The sequence below is a fragment of the Tursiops truncatus genome, chromosome 3 (genome assembly GCF_011762595.2).
Source record: "Tursiops truncatus isolate mTurTru1 chromosome 3, mTurTru1.mat.Y, whole genome shotgun sequence".
Classification (NCBI taxonomy): domain Eukaryota; kingdom Metazoa; phylum Chordata; class Mammalia; order Artiodactyla; family Delphinidae; genus Tursiops; species Tursiops truncatus.
In genome coordinates, this window is record NC_047036.1 from 65,652,483 (window position 1) to 65,676,113 (window position 23,631).

The 23,631-nt window shown below is 37.9% G+C and overlaps 2 protein-coding genes across 7 annotated transcripts in view; one reads left to right on the plus strand and one right to left on the minus strand.

Moving 5' to 3' along the window:
* Positions 1–21,794, minus strand: part of TMEM167A (transmembrane protein 167A) — a 33,513-nt gene extending 11,719 nt beyond the window's left edge. Inside the window, exons 1-2 of the mRNA XM_004314839.4 lie at positions 21,643–21,794; positions 1,598–1,707 (exon numbers count right to left, since the gene is read on the minus strand). Coding sequence (XP_004314887.1) covers positions 1,598–1,707; positions 21,643–21,645 — 113 coding nt within the window. The 5' untranslated portion in view covers positions 21,646–21,794. The remainder of the gene's footprint in view (positions 1–1,597; positions 1,708–21,642) is intronic.
* Positions 21,795–21,838: 44 nt separating this feature from the next.
* Positions 21,839–23,631, plus strand: part of XRCC4 (X-ray repair cross complementing 4) — a 389,471-nt gene continuing 387,678 nt past the window's right edge. For 3 of the 6 annotated variants that reach the window (XR_012330745.1, XM_073802272.1, XM_019929738.3), the window contains exon 1: positions 21,944–22,048. The gene's annotated coding sequence lies outside the window, so the exon portion shown is untranslated. The other 3 variants (XM_019929737.3, XM_019929741.3, XM_019929739.3) reach the window with 3 other exon arrangements.

Sequence of the window (23,631 nt, forward strand, 5' to 3'; positions counted from 1 at the left end):
AATACACTGTTCTGCCACTATGAGATTATTCTTCAATGACATAAACACTTAAATTTCTTATTAGACATTATGTATTACATTAGAAATCTAAACTAATGATCAATGATACTGTTTACTGGATTCTTCCATATGCTTTAATTATAAGTTAATCGTTGGGGGTTGCAGAAGAAGGGTAGGAGGAAATAAAACTGGCTGGCTAGAAAGGCTTCAGGCACAACTAAGCAACAAATAAGATTATATAATTTCAACAAAGGGACAAAGTATTGAGTGCTGAGTTCAGAGAAAAAGGTGGACTGATGAGAAGATAATGTCTACAAAGGAAGTGAGGCATTGTCAGAAAAACTGATGGGCAAATAACATCTATTTTCACCTTCAGTAGGTTAAATAAAATCCCTCATGCCAATAGAGACAGACAATCAGTTTATTGGAACAGGATTATAGATTTTCATTATTCAAAACTGGTTAGGGGTTCTATTTATATCTTTATAGATGTTCAAACAAACCTATGTAATAAAAAGAAAGGAATAGTAACAAAAGCCAAATGATTTAGATAATAGGATGTTTGAATAAATGTTAATTATGACCCCAAAGATATAATGGAGTTGAAGAAAAGAGAATTATTTCCTCTCATGCTTGAGTATCTACTACCTGGCCTCTTGTAGGGGCTTTTTATTAGTGGAAAAGCAGAGTTTGACCTTGCAGGATCTTAATTTGGCCCTTTTCCTTTCATCAAAAACAAAAAAGGTGCTGGAGATAATTAATTATTCCTATGTGAAGTATTCTACTATTTCATCCTATTATTTCTTAAGATGATTAAGTGAGGTACAGGATCTTACCACAAAAGAATTAAAGACAATTGTGAATTCAAGAAATTAATAAATCTGTAAGGCGAAGAAAGTCTGCATAGTTTTCACCACATGGTCTCTGTTTTTTTACATACTTGTCCTGGTTGAACTCAATATGTATTTCTGTATTAGGAACATGGCACTTAAAAATTTTAAGTCTTTATGGTATCATATTAAGCTTCAATGTTTTTTGGGTGTGAACATATAATTAAAAGTGATGTGACATGCCCAAGACTGAATTTTCATTACTTTTTTAAGTAAGCTAAATACATTTCTCCAAAGATGTTTGCTTTATGATACAGATGAGGAGCCTGTATGATTAGACCAGTCTGGGAATGAAGAGGCAATGTCTATATTATTATTTTTATGGACACAGTGCTTATAAGATGTTTAATGCTTTCAAAATATGATAACCAATTTTACTAATATTCTATTAAATACTAAGGCCAAACACTGTCTTTGAAAGTACTAAATTGTAGCTTCAATCTCAGAAAAAAATCTATCACATCTTTTAAAATACACTTTTTTTTTCAGTCCAACACATTTCAGGTCACTTCTGATATTTATATTTTTATTTAGTAAGCTGCTGTGAATATAAAGATTTGGATTTTTAAAAATAGGGAAAAAATAATGTAAAAAGTTATTATTAACTAAATTACATATAGGAATTAAATTATTTAATGACTTTCAGTAACTGACATTCAATATCTCTAAGAACTAATTTGGGTGATTAGACATTATTAGTGACATACCCAGTTTTATTCCTGTCCAGGAGGCTGGGTGCCAAGGATCGGATATAAGCACAGGTACATATAAGCAGCAAGATTACAGTCAACAGACTCTGAAAATTGAAAATGGCAGACTAAAAAGAGAAAAAGAAAAATTAATGTCAGAAGATAAACTGCACAGGTAAAAAATGTCAAATTCATATTAAGAATCATACTTTTTTCTTCAAAAAGGCAAACAGATGTGTCTGAGAACACTTTAAAAGCAAAATCACAAGGTATTTTGAGAGCATACTTTCCTCTCCATTCTTTGGGCTAAGGAATTCAGAAGATGCAACAAAAATTCTAAATTCAAGAACTTAAAAACACTACCAAAAATGTCATGAATCCAAAACAGCTCACCAAAGCTTAACCAATAATTAATAGAGATATTCTAGGATCCCAGACTACTAGGCAGGACATGGGGTCTCCAAGCTCTGCAAGTAAGCTGGTTATATGACCTCAGTTGAATATTGGCTTCTCTAAATCTGTTTCACATCAGTAAAACTGGGTGGAGAATGGGGAGACAGACTCAATGCTGGCTCAAGTTTCTTTCAATTCTGAAATTCTTTTAGAATAAGAATGCTTTAAATTTAAGTAATCATGTTCCATTTATTGACTAATACTACTAGCCTATTAGATTTTGGTGAAAGAAAAGCACTTGCTCATTCACTGCTGATTTTTTAAAAGTCATTAAAATAAAATTTAACACAGGATTCTGTTCCTGAAGAAAACTCTTACATGTTTATCACAATACTCATCCCTGAAGAGTGGACATTGTCTATCAACTCTGAATCTCCAGCACCTATGTGCCAGCCGCACAGTGGGAGCCCAGTAAGAGATGATTGAATAAAATAAAACAATTTTTAAAAAGTGCAGGAATACTACTGTACGTATAAGAAAGAATAACATTTCCATTATATACAGGTAGCTAAAATATATCAGTCTAACACAGTAGCCAGCAATATGCTTATTTAGTAAATTCAGAAGTACTTCCCGAGGGGGATCACGATGGCAGAGTAGGAGGATGTGAAGCTCACCTCCCCCAACAAACACATCGAAAATACATCTACATGTGGAACAATTCTCACAGAAAACCAATAGGAAATGGGCAGAAGATCTCCTATATAACCAAAGCTGCACGAAAGACCTCCATGTAAGTAGGTAGGACAGGAAAAGAAAAAAAAAGGCATCAGGATGGGACCTGAGCCTCTGGGGGGGATGTGTAAAGGAGAAAAGGTCCACACAGGCAGGCTTAGGGAGCCCTCTTGCCTGCTGGGACAGACAGAGGGGCTAGAGAAGCCTGGACTTTACTTGAGAGGAGTGTGCGCAGACTGGCTTGCTAACAGTCACAGTGAAGGGAGACTGGTGCTGGCACCTGTACCTCACCACACTTCCCAATCAAAGTGTGCATCTGGTGGGGCTACAAATACCTACAGCAGCTAAGCAGTGAATCTTGGCAGACAAACCCTAGGGAAAGACTCCATTTAGCTGCAAGGAGCTAGTCCTGAGGGTCTGGGGTGTGGTCCAGGTCTAACAACAGAGGCACTGTTCCAATGTCAGCACTCCTAAGGTGGGGGTGGGGGGAAAGGGGGTGGGTCTGGGCTTTGTCAGCAGCACCTGGTGGAGCACAGAAAGGCATGTATCTGGTACAAAGCCTCTAGGGAGGAGTACTCAGTGCTCCAGTTCTGCCCACCCCACACCTCTGCTTGGAGTTGGATCTGGGGTGGACAGGTCCTGGGAGAGGCCTGCCAGAAGCAGTCAAGGTCCCAGGCAGCAGCCCAACCATCTCGATTCATGCAGCCACAGCACCCTGGCCCCCAGCGCCAGCCTACTCCATATCACTGCCTAGCACTACATCTAGGACGAACACAATGGAAAAAGGGAAGCAACTTTGGACTGCATGGGAGGCATATAGGTTCACCGTGACCACATGAGCCTCACCTGCTTCAGCGGTCACCTCCTTTGGGACAGGGCACGCACTCAAGGGCAATGGAGCCTCATCAAATCCAACCCTCAGGGCTTCTACTCCAACAACTGGGGAGGAGGCCCTGACTCCAACAGGCCATGGAGCAATGAGGGGGTTCTGCCTAACACCCAGTGCAGGCCCTGGACACCAAAACACCAATCACATCCCCATCAAGGGGATAACAGCCAGCAGACTCTGGGGAGAAGAGGTGGCTGGCATTCATACCAAAACCAGCCCTCACACCAAAAATACTGGACTCACACAGAGTACACATGATGCTCCCACGTTGAAAACACCCCCTCAAGACCACAGTAGAAAACGTTTCTCCTAAACTCAGACAGAAGAAGTTAAGCAAAATGAAAAAGCAGAGGAGCTACTCCCAATTAAAAGAATGACAGACATCCCCTAAAAGAAATGAAGCAGACCTCACCAGTCTCCTAGACCCTGAGTTCAAAAAGAAGATAAGGAAAATGCTAAAGGAATTAAGATTATCAATAGAAATGCAGATCACTGTAACAAGGAACTAGAAACTACTAAGATGAAGCAATCAAAATTAGACAACTCAAGTGCTGAGATAACAACCAATCTAGAGCAATCAACAGCAAACTAAATAACACTTAAGAACAAATAAGTGATCTGGAGAACAGAACGATGGAAATCAATCAGAACAGCTAAAGAAAAACAAAATTAAAAAATGAAAACAACTTACAAGATTTCTGGTATAACATTAACCATACCAATGTTCACATTCCAGTGGTCTCAGAAGAAGAGAGGTAAAAGGGGATTGAAAATTTATTTGAGGAAATTAGGGCTAAAAATTTCCCAAGCCAAAAGAAAGAAATAGATATCCTGGTACAGGAAGCACAGAAGGTCCCCCAAAAGATGAACCCAAACAGACCTATCCCAAGACATATCATAATTAAAATGGCAAAAGTTAAAAACAAAGAGAGAACTCTAAAGGCAGCAAGAGAAAAACAAAGAGCTATATACAAGGGAATCCCTATCAGGCTATCAGCTGGATGAATTCTCTGCAGAAAATTGCAAACCAGAAGGAAGCGGCATGATATACTCAAAGTCCTGAAAGGGAAAAACCTGCAACATACTTTACCCAGCAAGAATATCATTTAGAATAGAAGGAGAGATAAAGAATTTCTCAGACAAGTAAAAACTAAAAGAATACAGCAATACTAAACCTACCCTAAGGTCTCCTCAAAAGAGAAAAGGAGCAAGAATTTATACGAAAGTGAAAATTACAATAGGAAAAGCAAATATATAAAAGGATTGAAGATCATTTAAATAAGACATTACATTGATTAAAAACAAGAAGGGACTTCCCTGGTGGCAAAGTGGTTAAGAATCCACCTGCCAACACAGGGGACACAGGTTTAATCCCTGATCCAGGAAGATCCTACATGCGGAGCAACTAAGTCTGTGTGCCATAACTACTCAGCCTGTGCTCTAGAGCCCGCGAAGCACAACTACTGAGCCTGCATGCCACAACTACCAAAGCCCACGCACCTAGAGCCTGTGCTCCGTAACAAGAGAATCCACCGCAATGAGAAGCCCATACACCGCAACAAAGAGTAGCCCCTGCTCACTGCAACTAGAGAAAGCCCATGTGCGGCAATGAAGATGCGATGCAGCAAAGACAAAAACAAAAACAACAACAACAAAAATTGTAAAAGCAAGTAGAGATAGTTATGGTCAACATACTTGAAAACCCAGTTAACCACAAAATAAAAAACATACGATAGATTCAAAAAGAAAGGAACTCAAGCATAATACGGAAGAAAACCATCAAACCACAAAAGGAAAAAGAAGAAGAAACTAACAAAGTACAAAATTAACTGGCAATAAGCACATACCCATCAATAACTACTTTAAATGTCAATAGACTAAATGACCTGATCAAAAGACACAGAGTGGCAGATTAGATAAAAAATAAGAACCTATAATATGCTACCTACAAGAGACTCACTTCAGGGCTAAGGTGACACGTAGACTGAAAGTGAGGAGATGGAAAAAAATATTTCAGGCAAATGGAAATGACAGTAAAGTGGTGGTAGCAATAATCATATCAGACAAAGTAGACTTAAAGTCCATAAAGAAAAAGAAGGACATTAGACAATGATAAAGGGATCAATACAATTAGAGGATATTACACTCATTAACATATATGCACCCGGTATAAGCACCTAAACATATATCAATAGAATACTAACAGACATAGAGGGAGAAACTGGCAGAAATACAGTAATAGTAGGAGACTTTAATATCCCACTGACATCAATGGACAGATCTTCCAGACAGAAAATCAGTAAGAAAACAGATGTCCTAAATGACACAATAGACCAGTTGGACTTAATTGACATCTACAAGACACTACATCCCAGAAAACCAGAATACACATTTTTTTTCAAGCGTACATGGAACATTCTCTAGGATAGACCACATACTGGGTCACAAAACAAGCCTCAACAAATTTAAGAGCATAGTAATTATTTTAAGTATCTTTTCTGACCACAATGGTATGAAACTAGACATCAACCACAGGAAGAAAAATGGGAAAAGAACAAACATATGGAGACTAAACAACATGCTACTAAAAAAACCAATGGGTAAAGGATGAAATAAAAGAAAAAAAACAGAAAATACCTTGAGACAAATGACAATAAAAACATAACCTTACACAATCTATGGGATGCAGCAAAAGTGGTTCTAAGAAGAAGTTCATAGCAGTACAGGTCTTCCTCAAGAAACAAGAAAAATCTCAAATAAACAACCTAACCTACTACCTAAAGGAATTAGAAAAGAACAAACAAAACTCAAAGTGAGCAGAAGGAAGGAAATAAAGATGAGAGAAGAAATAAAGATTAAAAAAACCCCAAACTAACAGAAAATATCAGTAAAACAAAGAGCTGGTCTTCTGAAAAGATAAACAAAATCTACAAACTCTAGCCAGGCTCACCAAGAAGAAAAGAGTGGGCCCAAATAAACAAAATAAGAAATGAAAAAAGAGAAATAACAATTGATACCACAGAAATATAAAAAATCATAAGAGAATACTATGAACAATTATATGCCAAGAAATCGGACAACCCAGAAGAAATGGACTAGTTTCTAGAAACACACAGCCTGCCAAAATTGAGTCAAGAAGAAACATAATTTTAACAGAATGATCAAAGTGAAATAGAACCTGTAAGAAAATACTCCCTGCAAACAAAAGTCCAGGACTGGGTGGCTTCACTAGGAATTTCTACCTAACCTAGAAAGAACTTAAACCTATCCTTCTCAAACTGGTCCAAAAGGTTGAAGAGGAGGGAACTCTACCAAATTCATTCTATGAAGCCACTATCACCTTGTTACCAAAGCCAAAGACACTACAAAAACAGAAAACTATAGGCCAATACCTTTGATGAATATAGATACAGAAATACTCAAAATGTTAGCAAACCGAATCCAACAATACATTAAAAGGATCATACACCATGATCAAGGGGGATTTATCGCAAGGATGCAAGTATTTATCAATATCCACAAATCACTCAATGTGATATACCACATTAGCAAATGGATGAATAAAAATCACATGATCATCTCAATACATACAGAAAAAGCAAACAAATTCAACATCCATTCATAATAAAAACTCTTGTGAAAGTAGATACAGATGAAACATATCTCAACACAATAAAAGCCATTTATGACAAACTCACAGCCAACAATACTCAACCCTGAAAAGCTAAAAGCCTTCCCACTAAATTCAGGAACAAGACAAGGGTGCACACTCTCACCAATTCTATTCAGCACAGTATTGAAAATCTTAGCCACAGAAATCAGACAAGGAAAAGAAAAGGTATCCAAATTGAAAAGGAAGAGTAAAACTGTCTCTGTTTGCAGATGATATGATTCTCTATTCAGAGAACCCTAAAGTCTCCACACAAAAATTAGCAGAATAAATGAGGCTTCTCTGGTGGCGCAGTAGTTGAGAGTCCGCCTGCCAATGCAGGTCCGGGACACAGGTTCGTGCCCCGGTCCGGGAAGATCCCACATACCGCGAAGTGGCTAGGCCTGTGAGCCATAGCTGCTGAGCGTGCACGTCCGGAGCCTGTGCTCTGCAATGCGAGAGGCCACAACAGTGAGAGGCCCGGATACCGCAAAAAAAAAAAAAAAAAGCAGAATAAATGAATTCAGCAAGGTAGCAGGATACAAGATTAATATACAGAAAGCCGTTGCTTTTTCTTCTCTTCGTTGCTTTTCTTTACACTAACAATGAACTATCAGAAAGAGAAAGTAAAAAAACAATCTCGTTTAAAATCATCTCAAAAAGAAAAAAAAAAAGAAAACCCTAAAAATAAATTTATCCAAGGAGGTGAAAGACCTATATGCTGAAAACTATAAAACACTGATGAAGAAAACTGAAGATAACTCAAAGAAATGGAAAGATGTCCCATGCTCTTGGACTTGAAGAATTAACATTGTTAAAATGGCCATACTACCCAAAGCAATCTACAAATTTAATGCAATCCCTATCAAAACACCCATGCCATTTTTCACAGAACTAGAACAAATAACCCTAAAATTTACGTAGAACCACATAATTCCCAGAATTGCCAAAGCAATACTGAGGAAAAAGGACAAAACTGGAGACATAACACATCCAGACTTCAAACAATAGTACACAAAGCTACAGTAATCAAAACAGCATGGTACTGGCACAAAAACAAACATACAGATCAATGGATAGAACAGAGAGCCCACAAATAAAACCACACACCTACGGTCAATTAATCCAGAACAAAGGAAGCAAGAATATATAATGGAGAAAAGACAGTCTCTTCAACAAGTGTTGTTGGGAAAGCCGGATAGCTACACATAAATCAATGAAACTAGAATGTTCCCTCACACCACATACAAACTCCAAATGGATTAAAGACCTAAATACAAGACATGACACCATAACTCCAAGAAGAAAACATTGGCAAAACATTCTCAGATATAAATTGTAGCAATATTTTTTTTATATCAGTTTCCCACGGCAAAAGAAATAAAAGCAAAACAAATGGGACTTAATCAAACTTAAAAGTTATTACACAGACAAGGAAACCATCAACAAAATGAAAAGACCACTTATGGAATAGGAGAAAATATTTGCAATGGATGAGACCTACAAGGGGATAATATCCAAAATACACAAACAGCTCATACAACTCAATATGAAAAAAACAACCCAATCAAAAAATGAGCAGAAGACCTAAAACTAAATAGACATCTCTCCAAAGAAGACATTCAGATGGCCAATAGGCATTTGAAAAAATGCTCAACATCACTAATTAGAAAAATGCAAATCCAAACCACAATGAGATATCACCTCACACCCATCAGAATGGCTGTCATCAAAAAGTCTACAAATAACAAATGCTGGAGAGGGTGTGGAGAAAAGGGAACCCTCCTATTCTGTTTGTGGGAATGTAAATTGGTGCAGCCACTATGGAAAACAGTATGGAGGTTCCTTAAAAAAGGAAAAATAGAGCTATCATATGATCCAGCAATCCCACCCCTAGGCATATATCTGGAAAAGATGGAAACTCCAATTTGAAAAGATAGATGCACCCCAGTGTTCACAGCAGCACTATTTACAATAGCCAAGCAATGAAAACTAGTCAAGTGCCCAACAACAGTGGATTGGTTTAAGAAGATGTCATACATACACATACACACACACACACACACACACACACACAAACACACAATGGAATATCACTCAGCCACAAAAAGAATGAAATACTGCCATTTGCAGCAACATGGATGAACCTAGAGAATATCACACTAAGTGAAGTAAGTTAAAGACAAATATCATATGACATCACTTATACGTGGAATCTAAAACATAATACAAATGAATCTATATACAAAACAGAGATAGACTCAGAGACACAGAAAACAAACTTATGGTTACCAAAGGGCAAAGGGACATGGGGAGGGATAAATTAGGAGTATGGGATTAGCAGATGTAAACTATTATACATAAAAGACATAAGCGATAAGGGTTTATTGTATAGCAAAGGGAACTATATTCAATATCTTGTAATAACCTGTAATGGAAAAGAATCTGAAAAAAATATATCTGAATCACTTTGCTGAACACCAGAAACTAACAGAATATTGTAAATCAACTATGCTTCAATTAAAAAAAAAGTATTTCTTGTAAAGTCAGGAGTTAGACAAAAAATAAGAGTTATAAAAAAACTATTTTAAGGTGAAATTGTTACTTGCAAATATAAAGCGTTACCTGAAAAGCCCAAAAGAATCTAGTGAAAAATGATTACAGACCATAACGGAATTAAAACTGAGTAAGGTGGCTAGGCACATATTTAAAATACTTAAATCAACAATCATCAAAATTACAATATCAACCAGCTGAGAAACAAAATGGAAAAAAAGGACTCCATTTATAACAGCAATTAGAACAAAACGCTAAAATATATAGGAATAATCTTAACAAGAAATCTGTAATATTGGCATCAAAGACCAATTGACAAAGCCTTAAAACATACGGAAGCATACAATAGTAGAATGGAGTGTATGCCAGGTTCTTATATTGAAAGGCAATACTGTAAAGCTAATCTATAAATTTAAAATGAACCCAACTGCAACAAGTTACTTTTGTTGAAATTGACAACTGATACTGAAATTCATATGGAAAAATAAGTAAGCAAGAATAGCTAAGAGATCCTAAAAAAAGAATTAGCTATCAGAAACTGTCATATTTTTTAACCTTTTACACATTTAATGATTTTTATTTACTAACTATTCAAAACATTAAAAAAATTATACATGTTATTTGCCAATATTTTAAGAACCAAAAAATGCTTCTGTACAATGCTAAGTGATGGAAAAACATAATTTCACAATCGGTATATCTGTAGCTATGTAAACCTTTATGCAAAGAGAAGACAATGAAGTGATTATCACTGGAAGGTTTTCAACCTAATTATCAACTTTTCTGGATTTCTCAAATTTTCTAAGTGTTACGAATATGGTCTGAACAAGGTAAAACTGATTTGTAATTACTATTTTAATAGCTGTTCTCTGTGAAAATCATTTCTTCATGGATATAATAAGGATAAAGTTTAATGTCTTGTTTTTAATTGAACTGGATTTTAACCTTGCATCTGTGAAAGCAAGTAATATATATTTTGAAACCTGAAATAAATCAATAAAAGAAATGGTGATCAACTCTAGAGAGAAATCATAGTATCTCACAATGCTTATTTTTAAAGGTCATATTTTGAACATGTATATGAATTCGTCGATGAATAGTATTTGATAATAATCTAATGAAATATAAAGCACAGGTTTCCTCCTAGCCAACATAACTAAACATGTATTTGATATCTACTTTGTCTGGAGCATGAGGGTAGACACTGGATTAAAAAAAGTACATAGCAAGACAGGAGACAAGATGGCGGAGTAGAAGGACTTGAGCTCATGTACTCTCACGAAAACACCAAAATCGCAACAAACTGCTGAACAACCATCGACAGAAAAGACTCCAATCTACCAAAAAAGATATTCTATATTCAAAGATGAAGAAGCCACAACGAGACAGTAGGAGAGGTGCTTTTGGCAGGTGGGCGACCCACAAACAGGAAAATACTTATATTGCAGAGGTTCTCCCACAGGAGTGAGAGTTCTGAGCCCCACGTCAGGCTCCCCAACTCAAGAGTGGGAAGAGCAGCCCCCAGAGCACTTGGCTCTGAAGGCCAGTGCGGCTCTAATGTAGGAGCTCCACAGGACTGGGGGACAGGACTCGACTCTTGGAGGGCAAACACAAGGTTTCACGTGCACTGGGACCCTGGACAAAGCAGTGACTCCGTAGGAGCCTGGGTCAGACCTACTTATGGGGATTGGAGGGTCTCCTGGGGAGGCAGGGAGTGGCTGTGGGGGCAAGGACACTGCTGGTGAAGGCCCAGGGAATACCCACTGGCTGCCATGTTGGCCTCACCCAATGGCCTGCAGGCTCCGGAGCTGGGATGCCTCAGGCCAAACAACCAACAGGGTGGGAACACAGCCCCACCCATCAACACACAGGCTGCCTAAAGCCTTACTGAGCTCACAGCCACCTCTAAACACATCCCTGGACACGGCCCTGCCCACCAGAGGGACAAGACCCGGCTCCACACAACAGTAGGCAGGCACCAGTCCCTTCAACCAGAAGGCCTGCACAGACCCCTGGACCAACCTTACCCACCAGGTGCATTCCTATACACTAATAACGAAAGATCAGAAAGAGAAATTAAGGAAACAATCCCATTTACCATCGCTTCCAAAAGAATAAAACACCTAGGATTAAACCTAGCTAAGGAGGCAAAAGACCTGTATTCTGAAACCTACAAGACTGATGAAAGAAACTAAAGGTGACACAAACAGATGGAAAGATATACTATGTTCTTGGATTGGAAGAATCAATATTTTCAAAATGACTATAATACCCAAGGCCATCTATAGATTCAATGCAATCCCTATCAAATTACCAATGGCATTTTTCACAGAACTAGAACAAAAAATCTTAAAATATGTATGGAGACACAAAGACCCTGAATATTCAAAGCAATCTTGAGAAAGAAACAGAGCTGGAGGAATGAGGCTCCCTAACTTCACTCTACTACAAAGCTAGTCAACAAAACAGTATGGTACTGGCACAAACACAGAAATATAGATCAATGGAACAGGAAGGATAGAAAGCCCAGAGATAAACTCATGCACCTATGGTCACCTAATCTATGACAAAGGAGGCAAGAATACACAATGGAGAAAAGACAGTCTCTTCAATAAGTGGTGCTGGGAAAACTGGACAACTACATGTAAAAGAATGAAATTAGAACATTCTCTAACACCATACACAAAAATAAACTCAAAATGGATTAAAGACCTAAAGGTAAGCCCAGACACTATAAAGTCTTAGAGGAAAACATAGGCAAAACACTCTGACATAAATCACAGCAATATCTTTTTGGATCCAACTCCTAGAGTAATGCAAATAAATACAAAAATAAGCAAACGGGACCTAATTAAACTTAAAAGGTTTTGCACAGCAAAGGAAACCATAAACAAAACGAAAAGACAACCCACAGAATGGCAGAAAATATTTGCAAACCAAGTGACTGACAAGGGATTAATCTCCCAACCTAAACATCCACCAACAGAAGAATGGATAAAGAAGATGTGGTACATAGATATAATGGAATATTACTCAGCCATAAAAAAAGAATGAAATAATGCCATTTGCAGCAACATAGATGGGCCTAGAGATTATCATACTAAGTGAAGTAATTCAGACAGAGAAACAAAAATATTATAATATCACTTATACATGGAATCTAAAAAGATGATACAAATGAACTTATTTACAAAACAGAAACAGACTCACAGACTTTGAAAACAAACTTATGGTTACTAAAGGGGAGAGGTCGGGGGGAGGGATAAATTAGGAGTTGGGGATTAATATATACACACTACTATGTATAGAATAGATAATCAAGAAAGACCTACTGTAAAGCACTAGGAACTCTACTCAATATTCTGTAATAATCTATATGGGAAAAGAATCTGAGAAGAATGGATATATGTACATGTATAACTGAATCACTTTGCTGTACACCTGAAACTAACACAACATTGTAAATCAACTGTACCCCAATATAAAATAAATATTAAATTTAAAAAAAGGACATAGCATGATTCCTTCTTTTCAGTTTTATAGCTGACAACAAAAACAACTGATATTCACGGAATTCTTTTTTTTGGTTATCCTATTTATCCTCATATTTGAGGCAGTTGTTATTAATATCCTTCTTTTATACATGGGACAACTGTAGCACACAGCAGTTATAACTGAGTTAGAATATTAAACTTTAAAAACTCAATAGCAACTCATAGCATATGTAAATGATAACTCAGCAATGCTCACAAAAAAAGAAAAAGAAAGAAAAAACGGACATTTTCCCAAAGAAAAGTCAGGAGAATCTTCAAGGAGAAGGCAGGAACTAAGTCAAGCCTTAAAGGGCTCAATCACATGGCAAAGAATAGAGAGCAGGCTCCAGAGGAGACAAAAGCATGGAAAACGTCCCCACAGAATCAGGAATTAGCAAGTTCAGGGAATAATGAGCAGACTTATTGTTTTAAGCAAAGGATTCACTTAGTTAAGTGGTTGGAAAAGAAATTTGCAAAGTAGGTTTATCATCTTCCTAATGGAGTATCTAAATTCATGATTTTGCAACGTATACTTTTTTTATTCCTTGAATGTCTTGTTAAAGAAACATGCTTAAATGAAATGTCTGGGATTGGTTTCTAAATAATCCAGTGTGTATGGTGGGAGGCGTGGGGCTGATGATGAAACGCTAAGTATCTGAGACTTAGTTACACTCTTCTTTCTTCCTTTGTATGTTTGAATTTTTTCAAAATAAAAGATTTTTAAGAGGCACTTAAAAACATACTATTATTAAAGAAGTGGGGTATGTATATATACATCTATCTGTGTGTGAAACCGTTTACAACTGAAAACCATTTACAAGTATGCACTATATGATACATACAACTTTGTTCCTGGGGTTTATAGACCCTTAAATTTAAACAAATAATCTTAGGTGGTACAGTCTTTTATACTCAGTCTCTGGTCAAGAGTGTTTCAAACTCACGGACATTAGCCTACCACTGCTTAGCCTACCTAAGCATTCCTCTTAATGCTTAGCATCTGTTGCCGACTGATAAAATTTTAGTCTCAGAGTTAAAGGAAACAGATGTTACTGTTCTTTAGAAAAATAATTGAGATTTTCAATATGAAAATGTTATTAAAGGGAAGGGAGGAAGCTAAGAAGCAAGCAAACATATTCGATCACAATATAGAGGGAAAGATGATTAAAACAAAGGTGATAAGGGAAGTAAAATTCATTTACTATGTTTTTTTCTCAGATCCTTCAAATCATGCAACCTTTTTCAAGGTACTCTGTGTTTTTGTACATGCTATCTATTTTTTTCAACCTTCTGGTCTCAACACAAGAGTCATCTCTTCTGAAAAGTGTTCCTTGTCCCTACTCTCCACACCAAGCAGAGTCTGGATCTTTGTACACCTATGTGTTACACACATACCTGCCACCCACCAAATTGTAGTGTAATTGTCTCCTCTATTTTACTGAGGTTCTTATCAGTCCCCTGTGCCTATTAAACAAAATAGTGCACAGTAGTCACTGAAAAATGCTGAAATAACAGGAACTTGACAACAATTGCAAATAATGAGCATTTTAACAAATACAAGAGAACATTTTAACAAATTCAAAAGCACACTTAGATTACAAATTAAAAATGCATGCTATGTTTTCTTTATTTAAGAGAAACCGCCACACATTGCTTTGTATTTATATTTACTTATCAATGATATTTTGGAAAATTAAGAATGAAGAAGCAAATATATTTATGTTTATGGTAAAGGACCGGGCTTTAGGGTAAAATAAAGGTCTGAGAGAATTTCTCCTCAGCATCCAAATCTTTTATCACTAACTGGAATTCGGAGAAAGTTCAATTGAGCAGCCAGCCTCGAGATGCCTGCATATGGGACAGTGTGTGTTTTTCTGAGTCCACTTAATTTGTAAGGGAGACATCCTCAAGAGTTCTGGATGCCTGAGTAGGCAAGCTGGCTGGCAGAAAATTCTTGGACCTCAAATAGTTCTCAAACCTAAGGTTTACCTAATTTTCATCGAGTACACCCTGTGACAATGCCCTGTGACAATGCCAGGGAGTATACAATGGCACGCTATTCAGTTTAATAAATTTAGCTAACTATTAAACATTAAATAACACACATTGGAACTAAGGAGTTATAAAACACAAGACAACTTGTTTCTTCTGGAGGCTGTAGGGAAGAATCTCTTTTCTTGCCTTTTCCAGTTTCTAAAGGCTGCCTGATTCCTTAGCTTTGTGACTTCCTGATCACTCTGACCTTGACAACTTTTGTTAATGACTGTCCCGCCTCCCTCTTACAAGGATCCTTGTGAATAAACTGCCCTGTCTCCCCATAATTCAAGATAATCTTCCCATTCCAAAATTCTTAACTTAATCACACATGCAAAGTCCCTTGTGTCAAGTAAGATAACATATTCACAGTGTGTTTTTTTTTTTTTTTAAACGGGGTTGGGGAGAGGGACATTGTCTACCACACCTACATTTCCTTTTTATAAAGAGGTATCCAATAACATTCCCTAGACTCAGGGCTGCCTGTAGCAACATCTGGAGCACATCCTCAAATACAATCAGAATGGTAACCTTTGGGGTCCTGGAATACAGAAGCCCTGCCCTGACCCTAACTGGCAATGAAAATCCCAAACTTTTTTTCTCCAAAGGCCCCTTTTACTATCCCTCCATATTCCAGACCCATTATACTACTCCTAGCTGATTAGAGCTTATGATATGCTTCAAATCATTGTACTAAACTAACTTATCCAAACCAGAGGAAATACACTTAATGACTTAGTCATTTTGTATAATCAATCTGAAGTAAATCGCAATTTGTTAGGCCACTGAAATAAAAATAATTCAGACTTTCAGTTGGTCACCACTAGATCAAACTGTTCATCAATGAAAGATAGAGACTGGTCACTGCAAAGCTTAGTTTCCAAACATGAAATAACCTCTAGTGTTGACACATCTCTTTAAAATTCTCTATTCTCAAGTCAATTTGAAAAGTTAGGAATATTTATTTCAGATTCAATTTCTATCATTTTATCTATAAAGATATAATTTCTTATTTTCAGAGTCATTCCTGAACATTAAAACTATATTAAGTATGGATATAAGGGCAAGAATTCAATACAGTTTTGTTTTTAGCTGTATAAATAAAAATGCGTCTAAGTAAAAGAATACCCAAAACATTAGGAATAGAGGAAGAAACAGGGAAAAGATCCAAGCAACAGAACATAACAAAGAAGGAAACATTGAGAAAAACAGAAGAAATACACATATTGATATGCTAAACAGTGCTCTGCCCAAGAGGCTAAATTACTGGTTGCTAACTGTAGTTAATCTGCAGAAAAGACTTCGACTAAGCCTCCAGTATATTCATTAGTCCTGGATCACTTGAGCTTCACGGAGCTTATTTACTTATTTTTAGGATTAGCAACACAAATTATTTAACCAATGTATTGATTAAGGCCTGTTTTTATGCATATGTCTGGGAGCTTCAAATGTTGACTACGTGGGAAATACATTTTTACTGACATATTAACTAATTCTTCCAGTTTAACTGAATACCAAAATTTTTTAAAACTCCAAACACTAACAATTTTACTTTTTTAAAAACCTACTGTTTTTACACAAAACTAAGGTCATTGATCCCTTTCTGGAGGTGGAAGGAAACCCAGAAATGACATTCCTGACCTAATTGTGATAGAAATTATACAGCACTGGAAATGTGGGTCAGCATTTTATCATTTACAAATCTAGGTCAGGTCAGCATTTCCCAACTAGTTTCTACTTGTAAATTCATATGCACCACTATTATCTCTTAAAATGGAGAACGTGGAAATACAGGGACAAATGTAAGGTAATATGTGAATGTGCAAAGACACCCAACACCCCGTGTGCCCAAGATAAGTGACCATAGGTGACTGAAAAGATTTCTAATAACACACAGAAATAATAACATTTTCTTTTGCACCTCAACTCTGTTCTCCACTGGCAACATTAGTGGTCATTTGTGCCTATTTTCATCTCATTGTGATGGTACCTAGAGTGCATTTGCTATATTTGTGCTGCTTAATTTGAGCTATTTTATGGACACCTCACATCTAAATATGAAGCAACAAGAGTGTCACAGGTATTAACAAGAGAAAGTATACATATAACTATGATTAATAGACTTAAGAAGATGAAGATGTAAATGCTTCACATGTCCTTGATAAATGATTGATAAGAGAAACTATTCTGAAGGAAAAGTGCAAATTCTGCTATGAAAAAAGTACTCTGATCATGCAGTCAGGTAAGAAAGAATGACAAAATGGAAAAACCTGCAAAAATATCGAGTCAGGGTACTGGCTACTCATTAGAATCACCTAGAGCTTTTAAAAACAATCAATGCCCAGAAATTTGGACTGAATTGGGTGGGCATATAGTTTCTCAAAGTTCCCTGGGAGTTTTTACTTGCAGTCAAGGTTACAAGTCACTATGCTACAGAAGACCAGAATCTACTTCAGATACCTACCTAATTAGCCTGAGGTAGTAGTTTTCAAAGTGTAGTTTATGGAATGTTTTCATGGGTTTATGCAGTCAAAACTACTTTTATAATGCTAAGAAAATACCTGCCTTTCTACTGTGATGCCATTTGTATTGATGGTGCAAAAGCAATAGTAGCTACAGAATTATCATCTTAACAAACTCTCTCCACCCTCAACCACTGAGGCATACAAACGCTGCTTTTCCTCTTGAATTTCCTGTGGAATTATCAGCATTGTTGTATAATAAAAAGGGCTCAAGATTTGGTGACAAACAGAGCTGTTAAGTTTAAATTTGAGCTTCACTATTTATCAGCAGTATGGTCTTGGGCAAGACACTTAAATCATTCTGCGCCTTTTTCTTCATGTGTACACTGTGGCCAATAATGCAAGTTTTCAATAAAGCTCTGTATGTAAAACACATGGCAGAGTAGGTGCTTAATCAATATTTCCTTGCAATCCAAACAATTATCTAAACTGGAGTTGTGCTTCACCACTCCTTACTAAGCACCATCAAAATGATTTTATTTATCTTTATCTTTCAAACCTAACTACTATTGTCAAGAGTTAAGGCATTCAATCATCTACTATCACTGTATTTGTTTCTAAACTAGTCTTCCAGATTTTAATCTTCTATGTAAATAGACCCTGCATTGTTACCAGTTGGTTTTCCAAAATGCACACCATTCTTTTCCCTGCTCTAAGTCTTTATCAGGTACACAAACATCATCAAAATATAAAGGCCTTGAAATGACTTCAAGATCTGGCCCCAATCTTTCTTGTCTCATCTCTCATCATTTCACTGCTTAACTTCTATTCCTGCCAGTCCCCAAGCAACTATTCAACTTCACGCACTTTGTGTCCATAACTACCATTTCCTTTATCTGTCTGAAGGATAGAAAATGCTTTCCCAGCTCTAGCTAATGATTCCTTCCCTAATCCCTACTCACTCCTTAATATACAGGTCAGAGTGTTACCTCTTTGGGGATGTCTCCCCAGCAGTTCTGAGCCACAATTACTCTTTCCTCTGTTTCTAACATATTTCCTATGTATCTCAGCTACAAGATGAGGGAAACTATCTCACACCCTTTCTCTGATATTTGATTTAACTATAAAATGGGGGCAATAGGTCCTACTTTGCACGGTTTATGAGCATTAAATGAATATATCTGTAAGTCACGTAACACATCAACAGAGGAAGAAATGAAGACAAACTTCCTCAGGTTGATCAAGCAAAGGCTGGGCACTGGGAATGATTCTAACCCTGTTTGGCTCAGTCTAAAGCCCATGTTCTTTCCACCACACATGTAGTCTCTCTACGTCCTAGCAGCTAACACATAAAATTTACTTATTTAATACTCTCCCCCACTGTACTGTAAAATCCTTTAAGACAATGAGCACGTTTTACATGACTTTGTATCCCCAGCCTCTCATTCATTTGAGTATCAACTCTGACACTGTGATGTAGAGATTAAAAGACGTAGTTTCTACTTAAGAGCTCTGCCTAGAGAAGGGAAGAATATAGGCAACACCTTACTGCTGTTTTCTATGCAAGAGAAACACTGGGGTACAGTGGAGTACAGATGTCCAAATAGATACCTCAAAGGAGTAGAAGTAAACAGAAGGTACAGGGAAGGCCTCTTGGGAAGAGACGAAATTAAAAGTATTAATTCATAAATGATATAATTATCAGACTGTTTATGCTTTGATAGTTGTAAATTATTATTGCTGATAAACATTTTATGGTCTGCAAATGCATTTTAAAAAATGGATTCATTAAAATGCAGTAATTCAGATTTAAGTCATTATCACGGGGCTACCTCACAAATATACCAAGTGTAGGTACAAACTCAGAAAGAAACCTCATTGTGTAGCTCTTCCAACTACAATGTACATTTTCTGAAATGTGGACAACTTAAGCTCACAGGAACAGGGCAGGAATGAAAAATTAACCACCGGGCAGTTGTTTCTATTTTCCCCCATGTCTGATTGACTTGTTATATTTGAGAGCAACAAATCATTACGACATATTTTATCCTCAGTTATGTTGTTTTTATTAACAACAGCATGAGGACTTCTGGCATCTGGACATTAAAATAAGTTTGAGTTCTGGCTTCACTACCTACTAGGTGTATAACCCCCAAGCACGTCAGTCTCCTTGTGCCTGACTTCCATTGCCTGCAAACATATATTCAGTTTCGAGCCTGAAATAAGACAATGCTTATAAACTGATTTTTCAAATGCAGCCTGGCACATAGCAAGTGCTAATAAACGAGAGCTATTATAGTTAATTTGAAAAAACAAGTATGGCCAGATGATTCAAATACTAATAATCTTAAACACAGTATGTCTTGCTTCTAGATAGTACATAAGACAGTAAGGTGATGAAAAGAATAATCTATCTCTGACTGTACTATGAGCAAAATAACCCAACTTCAGCCTCGAAGAGCATATGCAAGAATTAAGAGTAACAGTCTCTCTACTCTTTTTGAATTGAAAAAGGAACCATATTTTCTAAGTTAAATAACCGCTCACTCATGACACAAGTGTATCCGTCCTATCATGTGGTAGGTGGAGAAAGAAGCTGGCCAAGGAAGGAATAACCCGGTAATAAACTGCCATCTCCTCTATAAATGGTAAACTTCTCCTGGGAAGACATTGTGACTTATGCCCCAGCTATACCCAAAGTAGCTGGCATAAAGCAAACAACAATTAATGAGTTTTCGATTAAATGTCTAAGGGTTTTGTGCTGTATGGGATTCTGCAGGAACTTCTGGGAACACAAGCTCAGCAACTTTTCACTGTAGAAGAGCTTTTTTGTCATGGTTGCTTTTGATACCATAATAAAAGGCATGCGTCTTTTCCCCATAAATATGCTCATAAACGCAAATCTGGCACATGGACCTCATACATTCACCGCAAGGCCTGGTGTAGAGGCTGTTGGCATTTACCGTAACAAAGGTGAAATGCCTGCAGACATAGCTTGGGAGCTTTTTGCTGTTACTACTGATTATTACATCTGTCCTCTGCCTATGCCGGCTTTATTTTTCTCAACCTGGAGACGTAAGCATTTTGCGAACTTTTGTGACGTATTTCAAGCTTTTCTAAAAGACCCAAACTATTAAAGGAATCTGCAATAAGACGAAGTAACACATAAAACCTTCTTAATGTGTGGAAGGGGAGGAAGGCCCGAGGCCAGACACACTCCAAGCACATTAAGCTCCTAGAAGAGAAGCCACCTCCGCAGACAACTCCAATCATTAAAATATAGCTCATAAAGTAAAGTAGCATCTCTAAAGTTGAGAGAATGGAGTTGAAGGAACCTAAAAGGCCACTAATTCAACATGTGAAAATTAAGGTGTAGCACTTGGGGTTTATTTGACAGCAGGGAAATAAAAACCTGGATCAGGCCCGCAGAGAGATAAGGCGCCGCAACATAACAAGCGCAAACCCGGGCAGCTCTAATGCCTCAAAATGACCACAAAGAGTCTAAGTAACTGATGGGTTAAACCAACCAGCGCACTTCTTCGAAACAAGTCAGGAAAGTGGCCTCGGCTTGTGAGGAGGGGTTCCGCGGCCCCGGGGTCTTTCTTGGGCTGCCGGCCCTGGTTCTCCCTGTTTGGACGTGGAGGAGCCACATGGCTCCCGGGCCTGTGCATCCTCCGAGGCCCGGGAAAATCAAGTTAGTGACAGGGTTCCCTAGCCGGGGACCCGGGATCGCCGCCCAACCCTCCAGCCCTTGTGCGGGCCCGCAGCCCCTTCACAAAGCTCAGCCGCGACCCCGAAGCCCCAGTTCTTACCATAGTGAGGCCGGCGAAACCCCAGCCACATCACCCTTCCGGGCCCTGGGCGGAAGAGGCGTGCAGGCCCGACTTGCCTTTCTCGCTCCTTCCGCGGTCTGGTTGGGCCTGTCAGGGTACCTCCTCCGGAGTCGCACGTCTCAGACTCTACGATAGGCTCCTCTCTACAGGAAAGGGCGGGGTGTAAATGACATCATTCAGCCCCGCGGAAGTAAATGACACTCTCATTGGCTGCTGGATGTCTGCCTGTGGAGCGGGCCTTTTGGAGGAGACCGGAAGTGGAGTTACTGACAGGTAGGGTCCGGAAGTGGCGATTGCCTCGGTAGTTCAGTTCTTTTCTTTTTTAGCTTTGTAGAACTCCGCAGCGCGCAAATTTATTCCTGCTTGGATTCCCCCCCCACGATGTGTAAGCTTTTGGCCCTTCTGTTTATGGACTCTTTGGGAACACCTGGGTCCCCTGGGCTTACACGCAGGGCGTTCATCTCCTGGGCTCCCTTTTCAGTTTCTCCCTTTGCACCTGAGAGATTCTTTGGAATGTAAAGCGCCTTTGAAATGCCCTGTAAAGTTGTGGGATTAGGAGGACACTTGAATTCGGTGGGTTGTGTTGAGAAGGTGTTGGATCATTTCTCTAACATTGGCGTTTTGTAAATGGGTTCCATCTGGGGCTGAAACGTACTAGGCCCGTTGGGGTCAGGAAAGAACTTTATGTGGTAACAAATGGAAAGGAACTGCGTTTCCTGAGTTCAGTAGTTGATTAGGTACTCCAGAGAAGGAGTCCAGCTGCAAGATCAATAACATGCCAACTTTTTCTTTTAATCAGTAGTATTATTCTTTAGCTTTCTCTAATTTTAATAATCCCATTAGATAAGGCTTTATTCCCCCCCACCCCGAGATTCTTTTTAAAATGTTATCAGTTTTTTAATGCTTTGACTTAAAGTGGGATAGAGAAAAAGAGGAAAGGAAACTCACATGAGGTGTTGATTTATGTGCTGTTCTTGGCCAAACTATGAGACCCTTCTATATTTAGGGCAACACAGTGATTAGAACATTTGGGTTTCTCCTGTGATTACATCGTTGGCCACAGCCCAACATGTTTTCTTTTCTTTTCTTTTTTTAACCATAACTAACTATACTTTTGAATCTATTGAATTGTGAAGAGTTGGTCCAAACACAAATTTAGCAAATATTTAACTGAGCTTTATTCAAGGGATCATGAGAGTGCAGCAGAGGAATAAAGATGGCCTGTTCCTTCCAGAAATTTAATGGGCATGGGAAAGAGGGGAATAAGAAATGTATAAAAACGTACTGTACCCTCCTTCTATCAAAAAACAAGCCATAATGCTCTGGCTTGTGATTGCTTTAGAGTATATCTTGCAAGTCTTGCCATTCAAATTAAATAACCTTGGCTTAGTTATGGAAATTATGTTGTGCAACTCATCAAGCTTGGCTTCTAAAGTAGTAACTGTGTCTGCAGACGTTTTGCTTTCATGTGAAGATTGTCTTCATCTTTAGGAACGCTTAGGGTAATATGTAATACCTGAAGTGCACCAGGAAACTGAAGTTGTTAGAGATCACAATTGATGTACTATATTTATGGATTTGAATTAATTTTAGGCCATGGGCTCTTATGTACTTCAGCTTCGAAACAGGAAAGAACAATGTCAGTTATTTTAAAGTTACCCATAGAGGAGCCCAAATAGCAATAGATAAGGTTGAACATACATAAATGTGTAGTTTGTTTTTCATGTATCACAGCAAACAAAGTTAATCTGATGTGTGGCAAGATCTCTACTGGCGGTGGTAATTGAGCTATATGGTCGTTAAGCACATGAACTCCCTGCTCTTGGTTTTCACTGCCAGTGAACTAATGTAAGTACTATCTTACACTGCTGTTTCAAAAGTCTACTTTCCATAGCTGTGCTGTGGATTCTCATTTCAAACTATCTTGGATCATTTTCTTACTTACTAAAAATGAAATCTGACTCTATC